The sequence below is a fragment of the Arachis ipaensis genome, chromosome B5 (genome assembly GCF_059453495.1).
Source record: "Arachis ipaensis isolate K30076 ecotype BB chromosome B5, ASM5945349v1, whole genome shotgun sequence".
NCBI classification, from domain to species: Eukaryota; Viridiplantae; Streptophyta; class Magnoliopsida; order Fabales; family Fabaceae; genus Arachis; species Arachis ipaensis.
Genome location: NC_142440.1, coordinates 137,077,807 through 137,103,674, shown reverse-complemented (window position 1 = coordinate 137,103,674; position 25,868 = coordinate 137,077,807). Strand labels below are relative to the sequence as shown.

Below are 25,868 nucleotides of genomic sequence, written 5' to 3'. Positions count from 1 at the left end.
GCCTTTTCGCGCTAGGCACGCGGCCGCATCGTCCATGCGCTCTCGTCGCTGCCCTTTTCTTCAAAACTCCATTTTGTGCTTTTCTTCCATTTTTGTATGTTTTCTTTCCATCCTTTAAGTCATTTCTGCCCTATAAGGCTTGAAAGTACTCAACACACAGATCACGGCATCGAATGGTAATAAAGGGTAATTAAAATTGATAATTTTAAGCATAGGAAACATATTTTTCACATACATCACATAATAAGGAATGGAAAGTAAAACCATGCAATTTACATGAATAAGTGAGTGAAGGATTGAATAAATCACCTAAATTGAGCACAAAATACATCATAAAATATGGGTTTATCAATAAGCTTCTGCTTCAAATCTTCTTTTAGGTTGGCTCTTATGTTGGTGTTTTTCCGTCCTCTTTTTCGACCTGTACCTCTTCAGTCTTTCTCCCTGATTGTGGTCACATCTCCTCCTTAGCACTGACTCCTCCGAGCTCAATTGTGTGCACCTCCTTGCCTTTTCCTCTCAGGTTCAAGCTTTCATTGTAGCATTTCCTTACCAATTTATGATCTCCCCTAATGGTTGCTATTCCCTCTGATGTTGGGAATTTCATGCAAAGGTGGGGAGTGGATACCACTGCTCCGAGCCGATTTAGGGTAGTTCTGCCGATTAGGGCATTGTAGGCTGACCCCACATCGACGACTATGAAGTCGATGCTCAGAGTTTTGGATTTCGCCCCTTTTCCAAAAGTTGTATGAAGAGGTATGAATCCTAGTGGTTTTATTGGTGTATCCCCCAGCCCATACAGGGTGTCAGGGTAAGCTCTTAATTCCTTTACATCCAATCCCAGCTTATCAAATGCTGGTTTGAAGAGGATGTCGACTGAGCTCCCCTGATCTACCAGGGTTCTGTGGAGATGGGCATTGGTAAGGATCATAGTTATCATCATAGTTATCACCACTGGATCATCATATCCAGGAATGATTCCTTGCCCATCTTCTTTAGTAAATGAGATGGTTGAGAGGTCGGGAGCTTCGCCCCCGACCTGATAGACTTCTTTCAAGTGTCTCTTGCGAGACGACTTTGTGAGGCCACCTCCACCGAATCCTCCCAAGATCATGTGTATATGTCTTTCCGGGGTTTGTGGTGGTGGATCTCTTCGGTCCTCGTCATCTCGCTTCCTTTTCCCATGATGGTCCGACCTTGAGATATCTATCAAGCCGACCTTCTCTGGCCAGCTTTTCTATCACATTCTTAAGGTCATAACAATCATTCGTTGAGTGACCATATATCTTATGGTACTCACAGTAGTCGCCACGACTCTCCCTCCCCCCCCCCCCTTTTTATTTTTGATGGGCCTAGGGAGAGGTAGCCTTTCAGTATGACAAATTTTCCTGTAAACATCGACCAGTGAAACTCGTAGAGGGGTATAGGAGTGATATCTCCTAGGCCTTTCAGGGTCGACTTCCTCTTTTTTCTTGGGCTCTCTTTCTTTCTCTTTTGATGAGTGAGAGTGCCCCGGTCGCCAACTCGGTTCTCGAAGTCTAGCATTTTCCTCCATGTTGATGTACTTCTCAGCTCTCTCTTGTACATCACTTAGAGAAGTCGGGTGTCTTTTCGAGATGGACTGGGAGAAGGGACCTTCTCGAAGTCCATTTACTAGGCCCATAATCACTGCCTCTGTGGGCAGGTCTTGAATCTCGAAGCACGCTTTATTGAACCTCTCCATGTAGTCCCTTAAAGGTTCTGAGACCTCCTGCTTTACTCCCAAGAGGCTTATTGCGTGCTTGACTTTGTCCTTCTGAATGGAGAAGCGCATTAGGAACTTTCGCGAGAGGTCGTCGAAACTGGTGACCGACCTAGGGGGAAGACTATTGAACCACTTCATCGCTGCTTTCGTCAAGGTTGTCGGGAAAGCCTTCCAGCAAGTAGCATCAGAAGCATCGGCCAGATACATCCGACTTTTGAAGTTGCTCAAATGATGCTTTGGATCGGTGGTTCTGTCGTAGAGGTCCATATCAGGGCTTTTGAAGTTCCTTGGAACTTTTGCCCTCATAATGTTCTCGCTGAATGGGTCTTCTCCTCCCAAGGAAAAATCTTCTCGGTCACTGCGGGAGCTTCGACTTTTAAGAGCAGACTCCAACTTTGAGAGCTTTTCTTCTAGCTCTTTTCGCCGCTCAATCTCGTTACTCAAGTTTCTTTCTGCCTCTCGCTGTCGTTCCAACTCTTGCTCCAACTGTTCCAGGCGCCCTTGGTGACCGTGGAACAATCCCATGAAATCAGCTGCGTGGGTTGTCCCTCCTTTCCTGATTCGCGCCCTTCAGAGGAGTTTGCTTTTGGGTTTTTTAACCTTGAGGTGCCTTCTCTATGTTGATTGGTCACCCCTTGGTGAGTGTCGATGTCGTCATTGTTGTTTCCAACGTCCTGATTTTTCTGCTCGGAATCGGACGCTATGTAGCCATCTTCGTGTAAGTCATCCGCCATTACTGGTTGATCTCTCGGTTCCCCAACAACAGCGCCAATGTTACGATGGGTAACCAGAGATTAGTGGGTTGGACTCGTTGGGTTGGCCTAATCGTCCGAAGGAGGAAGCCTCTGACTAGGTTTGGGTTTGGAAGCCTCTGTCCGACTCGTGTGTATGAAAGAATGGGGGGTGGTACCTGCAAAGACACTCCGGTGCTTAAGTCAGCAAGGGTCTAAGCAAGTTTAGAGAGTATTGGAACTTAGCAATACCTGAGGGGTGTCAGTGTATTTATAGTGGTGAACCAATAACCACCGTTAGAGTAGTTCCACCTTTTTAGGTGGATAACCGTCCTTTCATCTTAGGGAAGTTGAGATATGGCTCCTGAAAGTGGGTTGAGAGATTTTAAGGGAAGTTACTTATTTGAATGTGTGTTATTTGCCAGCTAATCTGATATCCCAACTTCCTTAGAGCAAATCATCATTGGATCCGACTTCTTGAGAGAAGGTCGGTGTCAAGTGAGGGCCAACCTTTAGATTGGGCCTTTTATTTAGACTTGAATCTTAGTGTTGGGACATAATATGAACAGTATTATAAAGTAAATGAAGAAAAGAATTAAAAATATTGAGGGTAAATCATCAAAATATAATAAAAAATTTATTATGATTACAAAAATAATACAAAAAAAAATATGAACGATAAATAAATCTGTAATAATTTAAAAATATGGAAAATATAAAAAATATCAATTTTTTTTATAGATGACAAAAAAATTTGTATTTGGTAAACCTTATGCATTTGATTCAATTTTTTTTAAATATTTAAATAATTATTTAAAAAATACATGCCAAAAGTTAAAACAAATTTATTTTTATATTATCTTAATATGAAATTATCAAATTTTAAAATTAAAAAATCACAAACTTTAAATAATAATTACAAACATAATATTAAAATCTAATTTTTAAATTTTAAAATATATATTTAATATTTAGTTATTTTATCATATTATTATGATTATTTTTGTTCAACTATATAAATTTTAGGATACAATTTTCATAACATGACGTAACCAATGGCAAACTGGCAATTCATACTCCGACAGTCTTTTACTACTTTATTTATTTATTTATCTTTTTTGTCTTAATCGATCATCACATATATTCACATCATCACATGTCATAAACTCATAGCTCATAAGACTGACTTTTCAAATATTACTTGTTATATTTATATATTTCTCTTTATTCTTTGAAGTCTTTTGTAAGCTTTACAGCTCTAATTTTTTATGGTATTCTTTGAAGTCATAAATGTGTTCAGTTCAGACTTCAATTCCTCTTTGTCTTCCAAGCAACTCTCTCAGAGGAGAACCTCTTCTACAGTTATCAACAAGCTCTTAAAAATGAACTTTTTCATCGCTTAATTTCGTGCTGGCTGATTCAAAAATCCTCTTCCTAACAGGTCTTAGTACTACTCTTTCTATGTTTACATTGTCTTTTTGGTTGGTTTTTTTTTTTTTTTTTTTTTGGTTGGTATTATTATTATTATTATTATTATTATTATTATTATTATTATTATTATTTGGTTGCTGTTGCCCATTTAGGATATAAGCCTGATTCCATGTAGACGAGTTGTGTTTGTTTCAGAAACTAGAGATTGGATTATGTATGTATTCATTGCAATTAGATATATGATTAGGGTTTGTTTTTGCTTTGTTTCTCTCAAAGCTTTCATAGGATTTGTTATGAGGGAGTTCATTACTTCTTTCTTAATACGTGATCCATTTTAATGATTAAGAGGGGAATCCAAACCTACAAGGATGCATTCAAGTATTCAAACCCATCATAGATTTACTCTTTTTAATTTCAAAACAAGCACTCCTTGGAATAACTTCTTATTCTCAATGTTTCTGTTTTATAGTTATAAAAATGTGATAGTTCTTCGTCTTTGAAAAGAAAATTTGCAGCCAATTTGAGTTTCGGTAAAGATTAATAATATGAGTATATGACTAATACATGCAACTATGGAGAAAATCGTATCTTTAGGTAGTAATGATAAGCTATGCGAAATTGGGGACAGACAGATTTTCTTATAATATTTTATAGGGTTCAGCTGCTATGGCCACATGTTAAGGTTATGTAGAATTTAAATTTTTAATGTATTTGTTATTTATTTATTAAAGCAAAATGTTAAGAAACTTCTATTAATAGTAATTTTGAACACATACTACATCCTATTTGGGTTTATATTATGTGTAAGGATTTAAAAAAAAAATACTAATTTTTAAACGGTCTCATCTCCAAATTTGAAATTATTACCAAACACACTTTTATCTCCATTTTTGTCTCCGCTATTTTCTGTATTTGGACTAATAAAGCCTTATGACACAGTCACTAGTTTCTTATAGTTTTATTATTTATTTATATTCTCCTACTTCAAGTTTCCAAAATTAAGATAACTTACATGATACATAGGTTATGTATTCAGTGGCAGGTTAATTTGGGAAGAAATTACAGAACTGGAAAGGAACCATGGCTAGTCTTAAAAATGATGAGCTGCCAATGCTGTCGAGAAAGGAATCAAAGGATGAAGAACAATATGATGAGACCCTGAATTCCAAATTGCAGAGATTCTTATCCAGGACACAAAGTTCAATTGCAATTCCTATGAGCACCCTGGAGTCATATGATAGCGAAACTAGTCTTGTTGGACACACTGGTCCACTGAAGAGTGAGAGAAAAACCCCCTTTCCACAAATGAGCGGTCCACTATATGCTGCCGGAACTGGAAGTCATTTACAGCAGAGGATGGTTGGTACAGGAAGAAAAGAAGATGAAAGAAAGACAGAAAAATTTGATGCTTTCCGTGGCACCGGTTCGAATAACTGGCATAATAACCATGATAAGGAAAATCAACACTTAATGAGGTCTGGACAACTTGGAATGTGTAATGATCCTTATTGCACTACTTGCCCGACATACTTCAAGTCTTCTCAACATAAAAATTCAAAATCTTCGACAATATTTGATCCCAAGGTAGCATCATAGTTGAAAATTTAATGGTACATAGCCTTTCATGGTATAGATCTTGATTCTAAATGCAAGTATAGCCTTCTAGATGTTTGATGAATTGACTTATGTGATTCTCAAGTAGCCTATATAATTTTCATAATTATTCATATCTTTTTTTTACCTTTTACATTGTTTCTATTGTCAGTTGCTTCAATAGATATACTTTAGTATCTATCTTGTAATCTGTATCATCGTAATATTTATATAATTTAGTATTTATTTTGTGTTATACATCAAGATGATGACTGGTATTTCTGTGAAAAGCACTTTCGATTGGTATTTACCTAGATCTGCATTCATAATAACAGGAAAACGGTATTAACCAAAAGGAACTAAATGTATCTTGACCAAAACCCTTTTAGTTACTCAAGCTGCGCCAATGCATCTTGTTCTCCTGACTGCTGAAATTACTTTTGTTGTTGCTATCACTGTTCACTTTGAGTTATTGTCACATGGGTACTTCAAGCTGTCTCATTGTTTATCAATAGTCAATAGAAATTTTTCTAAGACTATTCGAAGCTGAACCGTATCATTATTCTTTATCTTCATTTTATTGTAGATATTTATCATGTATTATCGGTCTATAACTTTTGCATAATGTAAGCTACTTTTGTTCATATTCTGAATGCCTGCAGTTCCACAATGCTCTCTATGGGGACGCCAAGGGATTTGCAACAAAGTTTTATTCCCTTTGTCGTTCGTACATTCCTGGAGTTATAAATCCTCACACTAAAGTCATACAACAATGGAACAAGATTTTGGCCATTTTTTGCTTGGTTGCTATTTTTGTGGATCCATTATTTTTCTTTGTATTTTATGCACGAGAGGTATGATTGTTTCTGATAATATTTAATTGCAACATCTTGGAAGCTGCAGTCTCTTATTTTTCCTTGATACTATGCCTAAGGTTACTCTGCACCTTTTTTCTTTTCACTGGTTGTAGGATCATAATTGTGTTGTTATCGACTGGTCAATGACAACAACACTTGTTATTGTTCGAAGCTTGAATGATTTGGTATATTTCTTTAACATTCTTCTCCAGGTATGTTCTCTATAACTACCATTTTAAAAAGGTTCCTTTGCACTCCTTCTAATTTATACAAATCAATATATGGTTGTGGAACATTACTGCATTGATAATACAAGTGGAGGATTTTCTGATATCTTGTTGAGTCACTCAACACAATCTTAGCCTCAATTCATCTGAAATTGTTCCATATATCTTTGAATCATAGATGTTTTTTCTGTTCCAATCCACAAACCTTAGACTTCAGAGTATTGATGTTTTTATCTTTTTTCCCCGTTGTTAAAGGATATTTGTTATTTACTGAAGTTAATATGACATACAGTAAATAACCTTGTTAAGGGGAATAGAGAAGAAAAATAACTATGCATTATGTTATGAATTCTAAGCATGGATGTTAAGTTTTCTCGTCTAGTTTCCAACTTTCTGTTATTAAAGGCTTACATATGCAACCAAATTGCCACTTTGCAGTTCAAATTGGCTTATGTTTCTCCTGAGTCAAGGGTGGTTGGTACTGGAGATTTAGAGGACCATCCGAAGGAAATCGCACTTCATTACCTTCGGGGTTATTTTTTTCTTGACTTATTTGTTGTATTTCCTCTTCCTCAGGTAGATGTCTTCCCATCTCCCTTTCTTTGCTTGTCATGTTTTTTCAATTTTCAAATACCCATTTTTTCATGATGTCTTCCCATCTCCCTTTCACCATGAATACTTTCAGACTCTATTTTTTATTTTTTATGAAGGCAATGAGATCCAAAAATGTATATTTTTCTAATATATAATGTATGTTCTTGCACAGTTAGGATTTTAGTTGCCATACATCTTTGATAAAAAAAGGAAAACACAAAGTTCGTTGGTGCTTCCATTATATTGAGATTGTCATTGATTAGTTTGACTTTATTGGAATTTTGTATTTCAACTTATTTGAAATTTAGCCATTTTGTAACCATACTCCTTTCCATGACATATATAGTGAAATATGTGCAGATAATGATATTGTTTGTCTTGCCAAAATCCCTTGGGGGAGCAAATTATGCTAAGAATCTTCTGCGTGCAGCGATCCTTGTGCAGTACATCCCCAGATTGTTTAGATTTCTGCCTATGCTAATTGGCCAGTCTCCATCAGGATTTATATTTGAGTCAGCCTGGGCAAATTTTATAATAAACCTTCTAATTTTTATGCTATCTGGACATGTTGTTGGCTCTTGCTGGTACCTCTTTGGTCTGCAGGTGAGTGAAAACAGCATTCGAAGCTTGTTTTCCTTTAAATATATAAAAAAATATGATACGCTGTGATTTGTCGCCCTCTGTTCAAGAGGTGGCAAGCTCTTGTTATTATAGGTTTCAGTATTAGAAGCTACCAACTGAATGCCTAACCTCAAACTATGATAAGAGTGAAAGAGAAAAAAAAAAAGCATAAAAGTAATGTATGATCAACTTGAAGACACACTTTAATGTCACAATGCCAGTTATATTATCATATGTAATGAGATTTAGGCTCAAGAACTAGAATTTTCACCTGAATTTGCTTATCCCAATAATGCTTTATACTTGTTGATTCTTGATGCCTTGATGGATAAGTCCTTCACATCATATCCTATTGAACAATTGTATTAAATAATTCTGATTATTTGTTTTGGGTTATGTAAGTATCATGTCCTCATAAATCTGATCCTTCTAATTAGCACTGCAATACTGGTAGTGAAATTCAGACTATCACAGTTATTATGTTTCCTTCAATAATTTAATAGATGGCTAAACTAGAATTGAAGTATAATTGATGTTTTATTTGCTAACTTTTTCCTTTTCTACTGTTTTCTTTCTTCGAGAGGGTTAACCAATGTTTGCGAGATGCCTGCCACAATTCTAAGATCCCCGGATGCATGGTATTCATTGATTGTGGGCATGGTCATGATGGAATCTTTCAGCTTGACCAAACATCAAATCAGTGGAACAACAATACTGATGCTGTTGCTTGCTTGAATCCCCCATCTAATGGTGGTTTTTCTTATGGGATATATCAAAATGTTGTACCTCTTACTACAGAAACTAATGTGATCAACAAATACATCTATTCTTTGTTTTGGGGATTCCAGGTGAGCTGTTACCTTTTTCTTTTTCCTATCCCCCCCCCCCCTCCCTCCCCCTTCTTTCTCATGCACACATTCAGTAGCTAGTTGTGAAAATGATTTTAGTTAATTTCACAAAAGGAATGTATAATCCATTGACTGCCTGAACAATATAAATTGAAGTATAGATGTATAATATATCAAAACTAAAATCTAATTAATATTATGTTAATCTAACATAACTTTTAGACTACTTGCCAAGTGAAGATACATAAATGATTTTGATGTATGTAAGAGTAACAATGATACCCTATGATGATATTTGTGCAGCAAATCAGTACTTTGGCTGGTAATCTAGTCCCTAGCACTTTTGTGTGGGAAGTCCTTTTCACTATGGCCATTATAGGATCTGGACTCTTGCTTTTTGCTATTCTCATTGGTAACATACAGAATTTTCTTCAAGCTCTTGGGCGGAGGTAGAACTTACCTAATGCTGAAAGTTGGTTGTAATTAAACTTTGACAGCCTTATTCTAATATATTATCTTTTGCAATATGGTTGAAATCTATTTCTTCCATCCATTTTTTAGGAGGCTAGAAATGCAACTCAGGGGACGTGACGTGGAGCAATGGATGAGCCATCGACGCTTACCAGAAAATCTAAGAAGGTATAAATTCCTCATTTTCTGTAGTTTACATGCACATTTAATGACAAGTGACATGATGACTTATTTCAGATTTTAAAGAGATGCAAATTATAACTTGAAGTTTCTCCTTGCATCTACTTCTATCTGCCTGCAAATATGTTTATGTTCCTGTATGTGCAACTAGTAAATCTGATTTATAGTCACCAAAAGAAATAAGTATGAATATGTTTTATCACTATGTACCTTAAAAGTGCACATAATCCTGCAATGGATGTGAAATAATTGTTGAGATCGTGTTATTTGGCATCGTTTTGAATTAAGTTATTAGCGCTAAAAATGGTTGTGATATAGAAATATACACATAAGAGAAGTTAGTGATAGACCTGAACTTAATAAGTCAATATTAAGAAAATAGAATGTCCTCTATTTGTCATTTTTGTTTAGGTTTGGTGTTGCATGAAACTTTTTACTCACATAATGTATAACTCAGATAGTACATCTACATTGTAGGAGAGTACGACAGGCTGAACGTTATTCTTGGGCTGCAACAAGGGGAGTTAACGAAGAAATGCTTATGGAAAATTTACCAGAAGATCTACAGAGAGACATAAGGCGTCATCTCTTCAAATTTATTAAGAAAGTATGCACTGGTATCATGCTTATAACAAGTTATCATGATAGAATTGAATACAAGTTTAAACACGAGTTGTATAAACAGCCAAATTATTGTCAAATCATACTAAAAGTGGCCTTTGATGAAGACTTTGCTTTCATTCTTAATGGAATTTGTGCCCAACATTTGCAGGTTCGAATTTTTGCTTTGATGGATGAACCTATCCTAGATGCCATTTGTGAGAGATTAAGACAAAGGACATACATAAAAGGAAGTATTATATTGAGTATGGGTTGTCTGGTAGATAAGATGGTATTCGTGGTGCGAGGAAAGCTCGAGAGTGTCGGAGAAGATGGAATAAGACTTCCGTTATCCGAAGGGGATGCCTGTGGCGAAGAACTTCTAACATGGTATTTAGAACATTCTTCTGTCAGCACAGGTATATTAGCAAACCTGAAAAAACCATGCTTATTAAAGAGTAGATTTCATTAGGAATTGCAATAATCAACAACTTTTCTAGTAAATTCATGGATTAATGTATATGAATACAAAGGGTTTGTTTCTAAGATAAGAATTTTTTTTAATTGATAATTTAAAATTATCTTTTGAAAAAGTAAGAGTAAATATATCATGAAAAAATATTTTTTTTTATCTATGAATTATGTTTGAATATAATAATATAAAAATATTATTTTTTTAGTAAAAGAATCTTTTTAAATTTGATGTAAATTGTAGTTTTCAAATTTTTTATTTTTAAAATATTTTTATTTTTAGTAGTAAAAATTTATCAAATCTACTAAAAATTCATTAACATTCTTTTTAACAGCCATCCAAACAAGCTCAGATTTCATCTAGGTACTTTGACTTATGAATGTTGTATCAATATGATTTTCCATGCAGATGGTAGAAAAGTAAGGCTTCCTGGACAAAGGTTGCTTAGCAACAGAACAGTGAGGTGCTTAACAAATGTAGAGTCATTTTCGCTCCGCGCCGCAGATCTTGAAGAAGTCACAATCCTTTTCACAAGATTCTTGCGGAGTCCGCGTGTTCAAGGAGCCCTAAGGTCACTTCTCTTTTCTCCATTAAATTTGTATCAAGCTTCAATTTAGGAATTCAAATCCATGATTCATTCGGTAACAGTGTTGCTATTGTAGGTATGAATCACCTTATTGGAGATCCTTAGCTGCAATTCGTATTCAAGTTGCATGGAGATACAGGAAGAAACGTCTAAGTCGTGCTGATTCTGCTGTTTAAAATTTAAAATTAAAATTAAAATATAGTGTGAGTATCGTTATTCGTTACCATATACAAACGCGTAATTGTGTAAATAATAAAGGACAAGATTGTAGTCTGAAAATTTTCAATAAGAAAATTATTGTAACTAGTAAATGCCCAAAAAATGAATCAGATTGGTGAATGGCTGACGCGGACGTTATCATTTTCGCAACACGCAGGGTGCGTGTTGCAGGTACGGTCGCTTTTAGGTTTCTCGCAGTTTGTGTTTTGCAGGTGCGGGGGCTTTTAGGGTTTTGATAGAAATTTTATATATTATAGAATGCACTAGCTGGGAGGAGAACTTCTTCATAGTTCATATATCTAAATCTGTAATTGTCAGAGAGAGAGAGCGAAGAGAGAAAGAAGCAGCGGCGAATACGATGAGGAATTTCTTCGGTGACGCCTGAGTATATATCATCACGGTTGGTTCAAACAGCACTGTCTTCTTTATTTATTTATTTTGCCATATTTATTTTTTTTTGTCTTTATTTACTTGTTTTTTTTTCGGTCTTTATTTATTTAAATATTTTTTGTCAGGCTTTATTTTGTTTGAATCTTCTGTATTTATGTATTCTTTATTTTTGAGTTGAGTTATCCATAAAAGCATGAAGAAAAAAATAAAAACAATGGATGCTCGAACGAAAAATAGAAAGTAGGGTTAGATCACGAAGAGTACTACAATTGTGAGATTGTACAAAATACATAGTGTGAGATTTGATTGTGAGATTTTGTCAAGGTATAGTATCTCATTCTTAGGAGGGCCACTGGTAGAAAATTTTTTTGAAATTAAATAAAAAAGTATTTATTCTGAAACAAATTAATCCAACTTTGTTTAATACCCACCGATTTTAGAGCAGAATCGGGATAACTTGCACGGATCTGTATGCAAATCGGGAAAAATCACCACTGGTAGAAAATTATTTTGAAATAAAATAAAAAAGTATTTATTCTGAAACAAATTAATCCAACTTTGTTTAATATATAACTTTGTTTAATACCCACCGATGTTAGAGCAGAATCGGGATAACTTGCACGGATCTGTATGCAAATCGGGAAAAATCACTTGATCCGGGAGAAAACACAGATTAGAAGAGTGGAACGGGGTGGCAGAGGCATTGCAGTATTGCACCAATGGCCAATATGTTGGCCTCATAGAAGCCACATCCCAGGTTTGAATCTCAGTTATGGCTGAATAGTAATGGAACCTTTAGTGTTTGTGAGTGTATGACCAAAAGGAAAAAAAAAAAGTGGAACTGGATTTTCTTTATTTTAAATTTGGAATAAATGACCATTTGTACGCATAAAAGATAAAAATGCTGACATATCATTTTAAATTTGAAATAAATAACCATTTGTACGCATAAAAGATGAAAACGCTGACATATGTACTCACATTACATCAAAACTAAATTTGTATCCACGCAAGATGCCTTCTATGTGACAAAAGTACTCTACATGGCACTCCAACCCTCTAAAGACATGATACTTTTGTGACACGAAGAACATCTTGCATGGGTACAAGTTTAATTTCAATTTAGTGTGGGTACATATGTCAGCGTTGTTATCTTTTATGAGTACAAATGGTCATTTATTCTGTAATTTTCCTGTCACTTACCCTATCTTTTTCGGTTGAGTTGAGATGACAACTCTATGGTCATTTCTTTTTAATTTGTATTTTTAATTTTTTATTTTAAATTAATACAATTTTTAATTTCTTTTAATACAAAACAATTTTTTAGGGGTTAATTTTTTTTATATGAAAAAAATGTTGGTATTTTTACTAGAAATAGAATTATTTGGTATCATTTCAGATGGATAGATGTTGCAGGTAGAGCAGAATGAACACATAGGGGACGTGTTTGGTTAGCACGCGAGACACGTGTTAGTCACATGGCAACATCTAAGGCAACACGCAGGGGCATGTTGGGTGTTCTGTCTATATAAGGCGACGCTCATTTCCATTTTACTTAATTGCGAAGAAGAAAGTTGTTTGTGTGTTGGTGGTGTGATGGAGGGTACCGCAAAGATAGTGGTGTATCACAACGGTAAAATTATACGAAATACTCAAGAGGGGGTGAGTTTTGAGTGTGAAAATTCGTTTTTGCTTGTGGTTCCGTACACCATGACGTTCGCAGAGTTACAGTACAGCCTCTGTCAAAATATAGAGAGTGATATCTTAAAGAGAGTGAGCAATATTCTATATCGGAATCCCGTTATTATATTTGGTAGCTTAATATAGTTTGATACTATGTCGATCATTGATGATGCAAATATGCAGCGTATGTTCCTTATTCACCGACAGACTCAGGTGCAACAGACAAAGATTGAGTTGTATGTTGAGTATGAAAATATAGATGCTGGTGAGATTCAAAATGATTCAGATATGAAAGATGATAGAGCTGAAGTGTACGAAGGAATGAACAGTGATAGCGAAAAGGACTTTGAAGCTACCTACGAAGCTGGTGAGAAGGATGAGAATGGTGATATGAGAGGTGAGGCAATAATAAAAAATGTGGTGGTTTCACCTGCAGTCAGTCAACCGATGGACGTTTTACCTTTTATGCGTAGCTTGGATCTTGACACCATACATGTACCGAAATTTCCTGAATATGCAAACATAGGTATGTGATGAATGAGTAATACATTTTCCTTAATTTATATTTTGGATAGATCAATGAGTGACAATCTATTTTTTCTATAGGTGTTGTTGATTCTGAGGAAGGAGAATTTAGGATCGGAATGGAGTACAGTTCTAGAAAGTCGATTGTCGAGGCAATTAGGAGCTATACTATTTCTAGAGGAGTCGATTACACTGTTTATAAGTCCGAGCCACATACATTTTATGCAAAATGCAAGATGTATGGCCATGGGTGCGATTGGCTTATCCGAACCAGCTTGATACAGAAGAAAGGTTGTTGGGAGATACGGAGATACAACGGGAGGCACACGTGCACCATAGGAACAGTTTCACAAGATCATTCCAAGTTAGACTCAGACATGGTTGCTGAGGCTATAAGGCCATTGGTTGAAACCGACCCATCCATGAAGGTGAAATCTATAATTGCAGAAGTCCAATCAAGGTTCAACTATACCATTAGTTACCGAAAGGCTTGGTTGGCAAAGCAGAAGTCGATAGCCAGAGTTTTTGGTGGTTGGAAATTATCTTATGAAGCTTTGTCGTGGTGGTTCTTAGCAATGGTTCAGAAGATGTCTGGCTCAACTGTCCAAATAGAAACACGACCCTTATGTAACGGGAGTGAAGAGGCGGACGGTGTCAGGATACTTCAGCGGGTATTCTGGAGTTTCAATTCATGCTATAAAGCGTTCCGGCATTGCAAGCCTTTAGTTCAAGTTGATGGCACACACCTTTACGGAAAATATAAAGGTGCCTTTTTGGTTGCAGTTGCACAAGATGGGAACCAAAACATTGTGCCGATTGCTTTTGCCATCGTGGAAGGGTTGACCGCTGATACGTGGTACTTTTTTCTCAGTAATTTAAGAAGGCATGTTGTTAGAAAAGTCGGTGTGGGAATAATCTCTGATCGACATGAGTCAATACGGGCAGCAATAAATCGTAACAACGGTGATTGGAAACCTCCAAGAGCATGGTGGATGTTTTGCATTAGACACATCAGTTGCAACTTCTTAAGGGCATTCAAGGACCCGTACTTGCAGAAGCTTGTTGTCAATATAGGTATTTGACGCTACTGTTATTTCTATTTATGATGGTTGGTAGTGCCTAATATGACAATGTACGGTGTGATTTACAGGTTATTCAAGAACAGTGGACGAGTACAACATCAACTACAAGAAGTTGCAAGAGCGAAGTGAGGGATATGCCCGATGGTGTGACAATCTCGAACTTCACCAGTGGGTATTGGCATTTGACGAGGGACATCGATGGGGTCACATGACGACAAACCTAGTCGAGTGCCTAAATTCATTGTTGGAAGGTGTCCGAAATGTTCCTGTGTTGGCCCTTGTCTGAGCAACATATTATCGCTTGGACCAGCTCTTTACGCAAAAGAGTGCTGAGGCTCACGAGCACAAGCGTGCTGGATTTACCTACTCTGAATTTGCCACTCAACACATAGAAGAAAATATGCAACGTGCAAAAAATTTAGTTGTGCATCGGTTTGATGGAAGAAATGAGGTGTTCACGATGCGCGAAATGCCTAGTGGAAAAGTGTTAGTTGTTGATCTTGCGCGGCGGGTGTGTGACTGTGGGCACTTTCAGGTGAAACGACTACCTTGTTGCCACGTTATTGCTTGTTATGTTAACCAGCGACTCGATTGGCAGGTGTATGTTAATGATGTATACAAGATGTCAGAGATTCGCAAGGTCTACAGAGTGGAGTTTGTCCCAGTAGGCGATCCTGAGACATGGCCTGGTTACTCGGAACCGACGTTGGTTGCTAATCCTACCTTGAGGCGAACGTCGAAAGGTCAACCCAAAGGTCCTCGAATATGCCATCTCTGCGGTAAACAGGGTCATTGCCGTAGTCGATGTCTTCAGTATGTTGGACCGAGTGGGGTTGGTAGCAGTGGTGGTTCATAGGTCTTTGTTGGTCGTTGTATTTGTATTTTAAAGTTAATTTTATAAATTAATGTATTTAAATTTATCTGTTAACTTTTTGAATTAGTATAGTTGAAAGTTTCTGTTAATTTTACAGCTGAATACAACTAAATATGACAAAACACAACTTTTAATGAGCAAAGTACTTCTATTATTAATAAAAAATCTAATACAATAAACTTATACAAAAAATTAAAATATGATACAATAAACTTACAAAAATTAACTTAAAAATACAAATAAACTTACACAAAAATCTAATATAATAAACTTACACAACTTTTTTATGAACACCCGCTTACTTTTTTCCGAACATCCACTTCATCCCCTTGCTCATTAACCCCTTATCAAACCCCGATGGAATAAACTTATATGGTAGATTTCTCTCCATCCGTAGGTTATATAGATGATCCTGACCTAAAACACTGACATTGGTCATAGTCAACCCACCTGTCCCTCTCTCGGGCGTACCCAACCCAACTGCCTCTCCCAAAGTAGATGCACCAAGGTTGTACTCGTCACAACCCCTTGTTGTACCACGTTCAAGTCAGGATTGTTCGGCCTAGTTAGTGGTAGATCAACACAAGCTGTATCGAATAAAATATGAGAAGCGATGCTACCACTCCCTCGGGAATCAACCGACATATGACTTGAAGTGTGGTTAGAAGTAGTCTCCCTTCGACGAGAGGCCACATCGACCGACACCCGATGTAGTTGAGACAACCCCTATTATGGCTCAAATATGGTCCAATTCGAAAAACTACCCACACTGGTGTTAACCCATTGCTGGATATGATCATCCCCAACAAAAGGCATTTGCGATGGGATTGGGGAGAACTCTAAGTATAGAGGACTGTAGTTCGCGCTCTTGTTTAATGTTTGTGGTGGTGGCTGTGATAGCTGTGATAGCTGTGGTGGTTGTACTGTAGTTGTTGTGGTGGCTGTGGGCGGTAATAAGGAAATGGTTGAGATACTACATACTAAGGAAATTGTTGCTAAGTCGGTGGCTGAGGTGGTTGCTGAGAAACTCCCTTTAATAATCTCAAGTCATACTTTGAATAAACCCAAGTATCAATCATGGTAATTAGCAGCTGGTCTAAAATCTCAAATTGGAAGGGGATGTTGTTCTCGCAATCGAGTGTTGCACGGTTGCCCAATCCTCTGTCAATCCCGCATGTATCACCCTTCACTCATGAAGTTGTACTTTGCGAAAAGTAATGCAATGGTCTTCCACTCTAATGACTTTTTCAGGCTTAAGGGCAGGTTGTACATACCCAAATTGGCGCATCACTCGATTCGTAGAGTGCCATTCGATACACTCGAATGATAACAATGATACCACTGTATCATACACTTTAAGGTGTCCATACAAACTGTAACATATTAGAAAATTAAAAAATTATGATCGTGTTAAATATTAACATACACCAAGCACAAACACTAATCTCTGCCATGTAGTCTATTAAAGAGGAGGCAAGCTCTTGTTGTTATAGGTTTTAGTATCAGAAGGTACCAACTGAATGCCTAACCTCAAACTATAATAAGAGTGAAAGAAGGAAAAAAAAGCATGAAAGTAATGTATGATCAACTCGAAGACAACTGTAATGTCATAGTGCCAGTTATGTTGTCATATGTAATGAGATTTAGGCTCGAACTAGAATTTTCACCTGAATATGCTTATCCCAATAATGCTTTATACTTTTTTATTCTCGATGGATAAGTCCTTCATATCATATCTTATTGAACAACTGTATTAAATAATTCTGATTATTGTCTTGGATTATGTAAATATCATGTCCTCATAAATCTAATAACATGGTCATGATGGAATCTTTCAACCTGACCAGACATCAAATCAATGGAACAATAATACTGATGCTGTTGCATGCTTAAATCCCCCATCTCAGGATAGTTTTGTTTATGGGATATATCAAAATGTTGAACCTCTTGTTACAGAAACTAATGTGATCAACAAATACATCTATTCTTTGTTTTGGAGATTCCAGGTGAGCTATTACTTTTTTCTTTTTCCTTTTTTCTTCCTCTCTCACACGTTAAGTAGTTCTTGTGAAAATGATATTTTAATTAATTTCACAAAAGGAACGTATAATCCATTCACTTTCTAAGCAATATAAATTGAAGTATAGATGTATAGTATACTAAAATTAAACTCTAATATTATGTTAATCTAACATAGCTTTTAGAGATTCTATGAAAAACATTTATATATGCTTGAAATATCAGTTGGTTGAGTTTTCTGTATTTATTTAAAAACTATTCTATATGTATCCAAAATCTTGGATGCAATTGATTTGATATCTATAAGAGTAACAATTATACCCTATGATATTTGTGCAGCAAATTAGTACTTTGGCTGGTAATCTGGTCCCTAGCACTTTTGTATGGGAAGTCCTTTTCAGTATGCCATTATAGGATTTGGACTCTTGCTTTTTTCTATTCCCATTGCTCACATACAGAATTTTCTTCAAGCTCTTGGATAGAGGTAGAACTTATCAATTGCTGAAAGTTAGTTGTAATTAAACTTTGACAGCCTTATTCCAATATGCTATTTTTGCAACATAGTTGAAATCCTTTTCTTCCATCCACTTTTAAGGAGGCTAGAAATGCAAACTCAGTGGCTGTGACGTGGAGCAATGGATGAGCCATTGACGCTTACCAGAAAATATAAGGAGGTCATTTATGTGGTATACATGCACATTTAATGACAAGTGAGATGAAGACTTATTTCAGATTTTAAAGAGATACAAATTATAATTTTAAAATTTCTTCTTGCATCTATTTTTTGTCTGCGAATGTGTTTAGATTTCTGTATGTGTAATTACTGATTAGTAAATGTGATTCATAATAACTAAAAAATCAGTCATTGATCTACCAGGGTGGTGTGAGAAATTAAAAAAGAAATTGTTGCTTCAATGGCTGAACCTATCCTAGATGCCGTTTGTGAGAGATTAAGACAAAATAGATACATAAAAGGAAGTAGAATATTGAGTATGGGTGGTTCTAGTAGATAAGATGGTATTCGCAGTGCGAGAAAAGCTCGAGAGTATATGGGAATATGGAACAAGACTTTCGTTATCTGAAGGAGATGTTTGTGGCAAAGAAATTTTTACATGGTATCTAGAACATTCTTTTGTTAACACAGGTATAATAACAATAGGACTGTCAAAATGAGCTAAACTCATCAGGTCAGTCCGTTTACCTGTTTAAATGGGCGGATTTTGTCTCTAAAATTAAACCTGTTTAAATATTGGGCTAAACGAACTGAGCCCGATTAACCCAAAAAAAATGACGGATTAAATGGGCTAGCCCACGGACTAAACGGGTGGCCCGTTTAATTTTTTTTAACATTTTTTTTAAAAAGTAGCACTTTTAGTTAATATTTCTCCCGATCTGACCCGAAAATCCGACCCATCAACAAAAATATATTTTTTTAATGGTTTTTGACCTAAAAATGATATTTTTTTGTTAAAATATTTTTCAAAAAGTAAAATAAAATAATAAACGGACTGACCCGTTTAATCCATCGGGCTGACCATAAACAGTCCGGACTAAAAATTCTGTCCCACGAATAAAGCGGGTTTAAACGGATCAACCCGTTTAACCCGCAGACTTAACGAGCCGGATCTAAATGGACCGGACTAACTCATTTCACGGCCCTAAATAACAAACCTGAAAAGAATATTTTTATTAAAGAGTAGATTTTATTAGAAATTGCAATAATTAACAACGTTTCTAGTAAACTCATAGATTGATGTATATGAATACAAAGAGCCTGTTTCTAAGAGAAGATTTTTTTTAGTTGATATTTTTTAAAATGATCTTTCAAAAAAATAAGTAGAGTAATTTGATATTTAGATACTTTATGTAAAAATAATTTTTTCATTTATTAATTGTATTTGGGTAGTGTTGTAACCGGACCGATTTGGACGGTCAGAGGTCGCTCAATGGCTTCAAATTGGCCCCAGGACCAGACAACGTGCATAATCGGTGCGAACTGGTTTGAGCTGGGAGGTTTTCACCAAAACCGGGGAACTGACAGTTTTCAAAAACCCGGATCGGTTCGCTTTTATCTTTTAAAATTTAAACCACCCCCCCCCCCCCCGGCGGGGGGTGCGACATCGTTTCATATTAAGAAAAAGTAAAACCCTAATTTCTAATTTGGACGGCACCCCCTTCTCTTCCCCAACCTCATGCTCTCACACTTTCGTTCAGTCACAGAGCTCTCAACCTCTCACTCTGACCGGTCTATGCTCGCCTCTCTCTCGCCGGTGCTCGCCTCTCACTCTCGACGGTCTGTACTCTTCTCTAGCCGGCTCATCTGCTCGTCTCCGTGTGTGCTGCTCTGCTCACCTCCGTCTGTCGCCTTCATTGCCCCACCTCGTGACTCGTCTGTCCCTGCAGTGTGCTTTGACGTGCCTCCACCTTCTCTGCTGTGACTTGGGTTCTGCTTCTGCAGTATAGATGTGAGCTTTTGATTTTTTTTTTTTAGTTACTTTATATTAATTTTTAATAGTTGATTGTTTTTGTTTTAATGTAGGTTTAGAATAGAAAATTGAAAATGTTTATAATGTTTTAATGCTTCTGCTTCTGTTTTAATTTCTGTTCATTCATTGAAAATGCTGCTCTTTGATGCTGTGAAAATGCCGGAATGCTGTTTTAATTTCCTCATAGTTGAATATGAGAAATGCTGTGATGTTGTAGTGCTGTTTAAATTTTCTCATAGCCGAATATGGCCAGGGAGAATTCCAACTTCTAGATTTTTAATGCATCTGTTTTAATTTTCTAGATGTTTTAATGCTTCTGCTGCTGCTGTTTTTACACTTTTTTTTGTACACACATTTATAGGAGGGAGAATTAGAACATGATATGATGATGATGAATAAGCAATTACTAAATCTCTGGGTAGCTAGCTACGATATCCATGACTGACCATGAGTATCCATATAGTAAACCTAACAATTCTTATAAAACACAATATACAACAATAATTTTTCTGTAAAATTCATGACAAGATACTGCTATAAAATTTTTGTTATTGTTATATCTCAAATTCTCAAATGAATTCTATTTTGTGATATATCATTATCAAATTTCAGCTCCTTCAAATTCTCAAATGAACTGATTCATTCAACTAATATATACTAAATGAGTGAAATATAGATAATCAGTGATCAGTTCAATTTTGTTCAAAAGACAGTGACATTTCTTTAGATAAAACAAAAGTGTTACTACCAAGAAGTATATTATATAATCATCCATCAAGTTCAAATTCACAAACATAAAGGCTAACCATTGCCACACGCTGAATGAACATTCAAAGTAGCAGTAATAGGCAATCATCAAATTACATAAGTGCCAGAGCACATGATAACTCCAAAACCTGTGGCATCAATAAATCAAAATTAATTTTTGGCTGCTACAAACATCCAAACATGAATAATTATCTTCCAAATATAACCCTACTTTTAGCTCAATCTGACACATTCTGTTCTATTCCATAGCATCACAAAATACTCACACCAAGTTAAATACATCACAATCAAACAAAATAGAGAACCTAACAAGCTACCTTCAAATTATATTGGGTATACATAAAAAAATTGTCTCTGGTACAAGAAAATTAAGGCTCTAGAATGTTAAGTAGTTCATTCTTTCATAAAGTAACAAGGTTTAATCATACACAAGCAAATTAGTCAAATTAAGGCTCTCTTTGCGCAGAACATATCAAAGAGATTAAAAGGAAGAAGACGAAGATGACGAATGCTGAGCTGACCTTGAAGAAGAAGCTGTGATCGGTGAGAGTGAACAGGGGTTGGAGCTTTGGAGCATGCCGACAGGACAAAGAGGGAAGCTCCTGAGTGCGATGGATGGCTGCAGTGTCCCACTCCTTGCGGTGGCAGTGGTGGAGGCTAGATGGCTATGGTTTTTTTTTGGTAGAGGGTAGTGCAAGGTTCTGAATTGTGAAGGAAAGAAAAGGAGAGAGGGGCTGGGTCACTGGAACAAGGAAGGAATCAGATTGCTTTTCCTTTTTTTTCAAAACGAAGCATAAAACGACATTTCATGTAAACTGGCTGGTTCAACGATTTTTATATGGTTTTTGTCTTTTTGAAATGGTAGTTTCTCCTGATGGACTGAACCGCAAAGGCTTCCGGTTCTAATTGGTTTGGTTCGACAGGCCAGTCCAGTTTTTAGAACCATGGTTGGAATGCTTCTGTTTTAATTCCAACTTCTTGCGCAATTCTACTAATAGGTTATGCGATAGTGTGATTAGATAATAGGCTTTGTGAATCGATTGAATTTTTTTGTTTTCTTACAGGATTTTAAGGTGGTGTCATGACTTTCATCATGTACACCATTTTAAGATTTTTTTTTTATTGTGTGATTATATTTTCATTTAAGTGGGATTGAGTCAACTAGTTCAACTTGTGATCCCCTAGTTGAACTAGTAACCTAGTGATCTAATAACTTAATTAATTGAATTACTGTTTCGATTCTAACAACTATATATTTGGGTATAAAAATATAAAAATATTTATTTATTATTTTAAAATAATTTTTAAAAGTATGATTTTGGTCCTAAAGGTTTTCAGTCAGAATCGAAATAGTCCCTCGTCTAATTTTCGATTTAGAATCATCCTTAACGTTTTTTTTCGTATTAAAATCGTCTTTTTTATTTTTTTAGACAAAAACACCCTCACCACTACCAACACAATTACATCCTCCACCACCAACACCACCGCCACAACCTCCACCAACACCAACACCACCACCAGCACCACCACCAACACCACCACCAATGCCGCCGCTGTCCCCCTCCCCCCTTTCCCCTTTACCTTTCCCCCCTCCGCCTCCCCCTTCCCCCACCCCGCCCCGCGTCCCCTCCCCCTCCCCGTCTCCCCCTTCCCCCACCCCGCGTCCCCACCCGTCCCCTCCCTTCCCCTCCCCTCCCCTCCCCCTCCCCCCACCCCCACCCCCACGTCCCCTCCCCCTCCCCGTCTTCCCTTCCCCCCACCCCCACCCCGCACCTCCACCTCCACCTCCACACAGAGAAGCAGAAACAGAAAATCAACAAATTCAAGCACAAATTTAACACAAACAGAAAGAGAAAGCAACAAATCAACAAATCAGCAACAATAATATTCCACAACAAATTTCACAAAAAATCCAGAAATTTCACAAAAAATCCAATTTACAGAATTCACAGAAGAAGAAGAAGAAGAAGAAGAAGAAGAAGAAGAAGCGGCGGGTGGCGGTGGGTCGGCGGTAAGAAGAAGAAGAAGAAGAAGAAACGGGCGGCGGTGCGGCGGCGGGAAGAAGAAGCGGGCGGCAGTGGGGCGGCGGGAAGAAGAAGAAACAGGCGGCGTGCGGTGGCGGAAAGAAGAAGAAGAAGAAGCGGCGGGCGGCGGTGGAGTCGGCGGTAAGAAGAAGAAGAAGCGGCGGGCGGCGGCATGGCGTCCCCCTTCTCCCCCCCTCTTTTCTTTCTTTTCCCACCCACCCCGCTTCTCGGTATCCCCCTTTCTTTCCTTTTTTTTTTGATTTTATATTTATTTTATTTTAAAATATTAGTTTTTTTTATTAAAATAGGGGTAGTTTAGAAATTAAATTAAAAATTTTATTTAAAAGGACGATTTTAATACAAAAAAAAACGTTAAGGATGATTCTAAATCGAAAATTAGATGATGGACGGTTTCGATTCTGGCTGAAAATCTTTGGGACCAAAACCATATTTATCCCTAAAAAGATCTATGTAAAAATAATGTAAACTGTAATTTAAAAAAATATTAATATTTTTATTTTTACAATTAAAAAATTTATTAAGCACATTAAAAAAGATAATTTTTTTTATATAAAATTTTTAAACAGCTCAATTGCAGCATCCAAACAAGCTCAAATTTCATCTAGGTACTTTGATTTATGAGTGTATGAAGAAAATTAAGACGATTTAACAAATAACAATAGATTAGTGGGAATAATTAGCAGCATGTTTTATCAATATGATTTTCCAGTAAGGCTTCCAGGACAAAGGCTGCTTAGCAACAGAACAGTGAGGTGCTTAACAAATGTCGAGTCATTTTAGCCATGGCCTCCGGCCTTGAAGAAGTCACATTCCTTTTCACAAGATTCTTGCGGAGTCCGCTTCAAGGAGCCTTAAGGTCACATCTCTTTTCTCCATTAAATTTGTATCAAGCTTCAATTTATGAATTCAAATCCATGGTTCATTTTCTAACGGTGTTGTTACTTTAGGTATGAATCACCTTATTGGGGATCCTTAGCTGCAATTCGTATTCAAGTTGCATGGAGATACAGGAAGAAACGTCTAAGTCGTGCTGATTCTGCTGTTTAAAATTTAAAATTAAAATAGAGTGCGAGTATCATTACCACATACAAACGTGTAATTGTGTAAATAATAAAGGGACAAAATTGTAGTCTGAAAATTTTCAATATGGAAGACAACTGTTGTAACTTGTAAATGAATAGCTGACGTGGATGTTATGCAATTTCGCAAAACGCAGGTTGCGTTTTGCAGGTACGGTCGCTTTTTGGGTTTCTCGCAGGTTGCGTTTTGTAGGTGCGGTGGCTTTTAGGGTTTTGATAGAAATTTTACATATTATATAATGCACTAGCTGGGAGGAGAAGTACTTCATAGATCTAGATCTGTAATTGAGAGAGATAGAGAGAAAGAACGAAAGAAGCAGCGGCGAAGACGATGAGGAATTTCTTCGGTGACCACTGAGTATATATCATCACGGTTGGTTCAAACACCACTGCCTTCTTTATTTATTTACTATTATTTATTTTGTTGTTTTTGTTTTGGGTCTGTTTTTTTTATCGGTCTTTATTTATTTAATTTTTTTGTCAGACTTATTTTGTTCGAATCTTCTATGTTCTTTATTTTTGAGTTGAGTTATCCATAAAAGCATTAAAAAAAAAAACAGTGGGTGCTCCGAATGAAAAATGGAAAGTAGGGTTAGATTACAAAGTGTACTATAATTGTGAGATTATCTGAGATTTGATTGCGAGACTTTGTCAAGGTATAGTAGTAGCTCATTCTGACGAGGGTTAGTGGTAGAAATTTTTTTTTGAAATAAAATAAATAAATTTATTTATTCCTGAAATAAATTAATACAACTTTGTCTATAAATATACAATTTTTTATTATGGTGGGTACTCCTATGAAGATGTTATAATTGTCTTCATATAATGATTTTTCTTTTTGACCCTTAGAGGATGGATTGTAGGGTTAGATTTTGATATGTTATAAAAGTGTTGTTTTTATTTGAAGTGTGGCCAAATTAATAAATCACACTTTTATACAAAGCATCTTCATAAAAAGATATTTTTTGTATCTTCATTTGAGTAGCTCCGTTTTATTATTGTGTCATCGTAGATCAGGGTATTACCAACCCATTTTAGAGCAAAATCACGATAACCGGCACCGATCTGTATGCAAATCGGAAAAATATCACTGGATCCGGTAGAAAACACACAGATCCGAAGAGTGGAACTGGATTTTCCCCTCAGCCAGCCCGTTGCTGACCGGCCTGACCCCATCTTCGGCCGAGTTGAGATGACAACTCCATGGTCATTGTTTTTTTTTTTTTTCTAATTTGTATCTTTATTTTAAATTAATACAAATTTTAGTTTTTTTTTATTTTTAAATACAAAAAGATTTTTTTATGACTCCATTATTGTGATTACTCACTAACATATAAGTTTAAATTTTAATGACGTCAATAACATTTAATATTAAATTTTAGTGAAGTCACAACATTTTGAATTTTATTATTTCAATTTGTTAATTTATTTTTTGAATGAATACAACTTTTTATTTTTAACTACAAAAGATTATTTGTTGACTCATATTACTCATTAACATATAATTTTAGATTTTAATAAAGTCAATAACAATTAATTTTTAATTTAATTCTAACATATAATTTTATTTTTTATTTAATTTTTTTCCGAAATCAAGTGAATACTTTCTTGATTTGCATGCAGATCGGTGTCAGCTATCCCCATTTTGCTCTAAACTTGGTGGGAGTCCTCTCACTTTATCTCTAATTACCTACATTTCCTGAATCAAAATTAACATCATAATCCAACCCTCACCCATACCCA

The 25,868-nt window shown here is 36.2% G+C and overlaps 4 protein-coding genes and 1 long non-coding RNA gene across 5 annotated transcripts; 4 read left to right on the top strand and 1 right to left on the bottom strand.

Annotated features, from left to right (window-relative positions):
• Positions 1 to 454: 454 nt before the first annotated feature.
• On the bottom strand, positions 455 to 1,951 carry LOC107641071 (uncharacterized). The gene is made up of 2 exons (XM_016344580.2): positions 1,301 to 1,951; positions 455 to 1,237 (listed from the first exon to the last, which is right to left on the bottom strand). Exons 1-2 carry the CDS (start codon positions 1,949 to 1,951, stop codon positions 455 to 457), a joined length of 1,434 nt encoding a protein of 477 aa, XP_016200066.2.
• A 1,697-nt stretch (positions 1,952 to 3,648) lies between these two features.
• LOC107644067 (putative cyclic nucleotide-gated ion channel 20, chloroplastic) lies at positions 3,649 to 11,294 on the top strand. The gene is made up of 13 exons (XM_088487653.1): positions 3,649 to 3,916; positions 4,943 to 5,490; positions 6,162 to 6,353; positions 6,470 to 6,568; positions 7,022 to 7,159; positions 7,538 to 7,780; positions 8,380 to 8,646; positions 8,950 to 9,095; positions 9,208 to 9,285; positions 9,775 to 9,904; positions 10,070 to 10,316; positions 10,778 to 10,940; positions 11,032 to 11,294. Exons 2-13 carry the CDS (start codon positions 4,987 to 4,989, stop codon positions 11,129 to 11,131), a joined length of 2,307 nt encoding a protein of 768 aa, XP_088343779.1. The 5' UTR covers positions 3,649 to 3,916; positions 4,943 to 4,986; the 3' UTR covers positions 11,132 to 11,294.
• Position 11,295: 1 nt separating this feature from the next.
• LOC107641069 (uncharacterized) lies at positions 11,296 to 15,782 on the top strand. The gene is made up of 5 exons (XM_021124475.2): positions 11,296 to 11,950; positions 12,094 to 12,321; positions 12,981 to 13,773; positions 13,854 to 14,846; positions 14,923 to 15,782. Exons 3-5 carry the CDS (start codon positions 13,401 to 13,403, stop codon positions 15,138 to 15,140), a joined length of 1,584 nt encoding a protein of 527 aa, XP_020980134.2. The 5' UTR covers positions 11,296 to 11,950; positions 12,094 to 12,321; positions 12,981 to 13,400; the 3' UTR covers positions 15,141 to 15,782.
• Positions 15,315 to 15,710, top strand: LOC110262457 (uncharacterized). The gene has a single exon (XM_021124476.2). It carries the CDS (start codon positions 15,315 to 15,317, stop codon positions 15,708 to 15,710), a length of 396 nt encoding a protein of 131 aa, XP_020980135.2.
• A 3,632-nt stretch (positions 15,783 to 19,414) lies between the features above and the next one.
• On the top strand, positions 19,415 to 24,822 carry LOC148565903 (uncharacterized). The gene is made up of 3 exons (XR_015883415.1): positions 19,415 to 20,212; positions 23,756 to 23,902; positions 23,994 to 24,822. It is a non-coding gene; the product is annotated as an uncharacterized LOC148565903 (long non-coding RNA).
• Positions 24,823 to 25,868: the final 1,046 nt, after the last annotated feature.

What these genes read in the sequence shown, in the direction of transcription:
- LOC107641071 (XM_016344580.2), bottom strand. Translation starts at nt 1,951, where the DNA reads ATGTATCTGGCCGATGCTTCTGATGCTACTTGCTGGAAGGCTTTCCCG. An exon ending in GGAGAGTCGTGGCGACTACT is followed by an intron (nt 1,238 to 1,300) that starts GTGAGTACCATA and finishes AGAATGTGATAG; the next exon opens with AAAAGCTGGCCAGAGAAGGT.
- LOC107644067 (XM_088487653.1), top strand. Translation starts at nt 4,987, where the DNA reads ATGGCTAGTCTTAAAAATGATGAGCTGCCAATGCTGTCGAGAAAGGAA. An exon ending in TCTTTAACATTCTTCTCCAG is followed by an intron (nt 6,569 to 7,021) that starts GTATGTTCTCTA and finishes GCCACTTTGCAG; the next exon opens with TTCAAATTGGCTTATGTTTC. An exon ending in CGTGTTCAAGGAGCCCTAAG is followed by an intron (nt 10,941 to 11,031) that starts GTCACTTCTCTT and finishes TTGCTATTGTAG; the next exon opens with GTATGAATCACCTTATTGGA.
- LOC107641069 (XM_021124475.2), top strand. Translation starts at nt 13,401, where the DNA reads ATGTCGATCATTGATGATGCAAATATGCAGCGTATGTTCCTTATTCAC. An exon ending in TCCTGAATATGCAAACATAG is followed by an intron (nt 13,774 to 13,853) that starts GTATGTGATGAA and finishes TTTTTTCTATAG; the next exon opens with GTGTTGTTGATTCTGAGGAA. An exon ending in GAAGCTTGTTGTCAATATAG is followed by an intron (nt 14,847 to 14,922) that starts GTATTTGACGCT and finishes TGTGATTTACAG; the next exon opens with GTTATTCAAGAACAGTGGAC.
- LOC110262457 (XM_021124476.2), top strand. Translation starts at nt 15,315, where the DNA reads ATGCGCGAAATGCCTAGTGGAAAAGTGTTAGTTGTTGATCTTGCGCGG.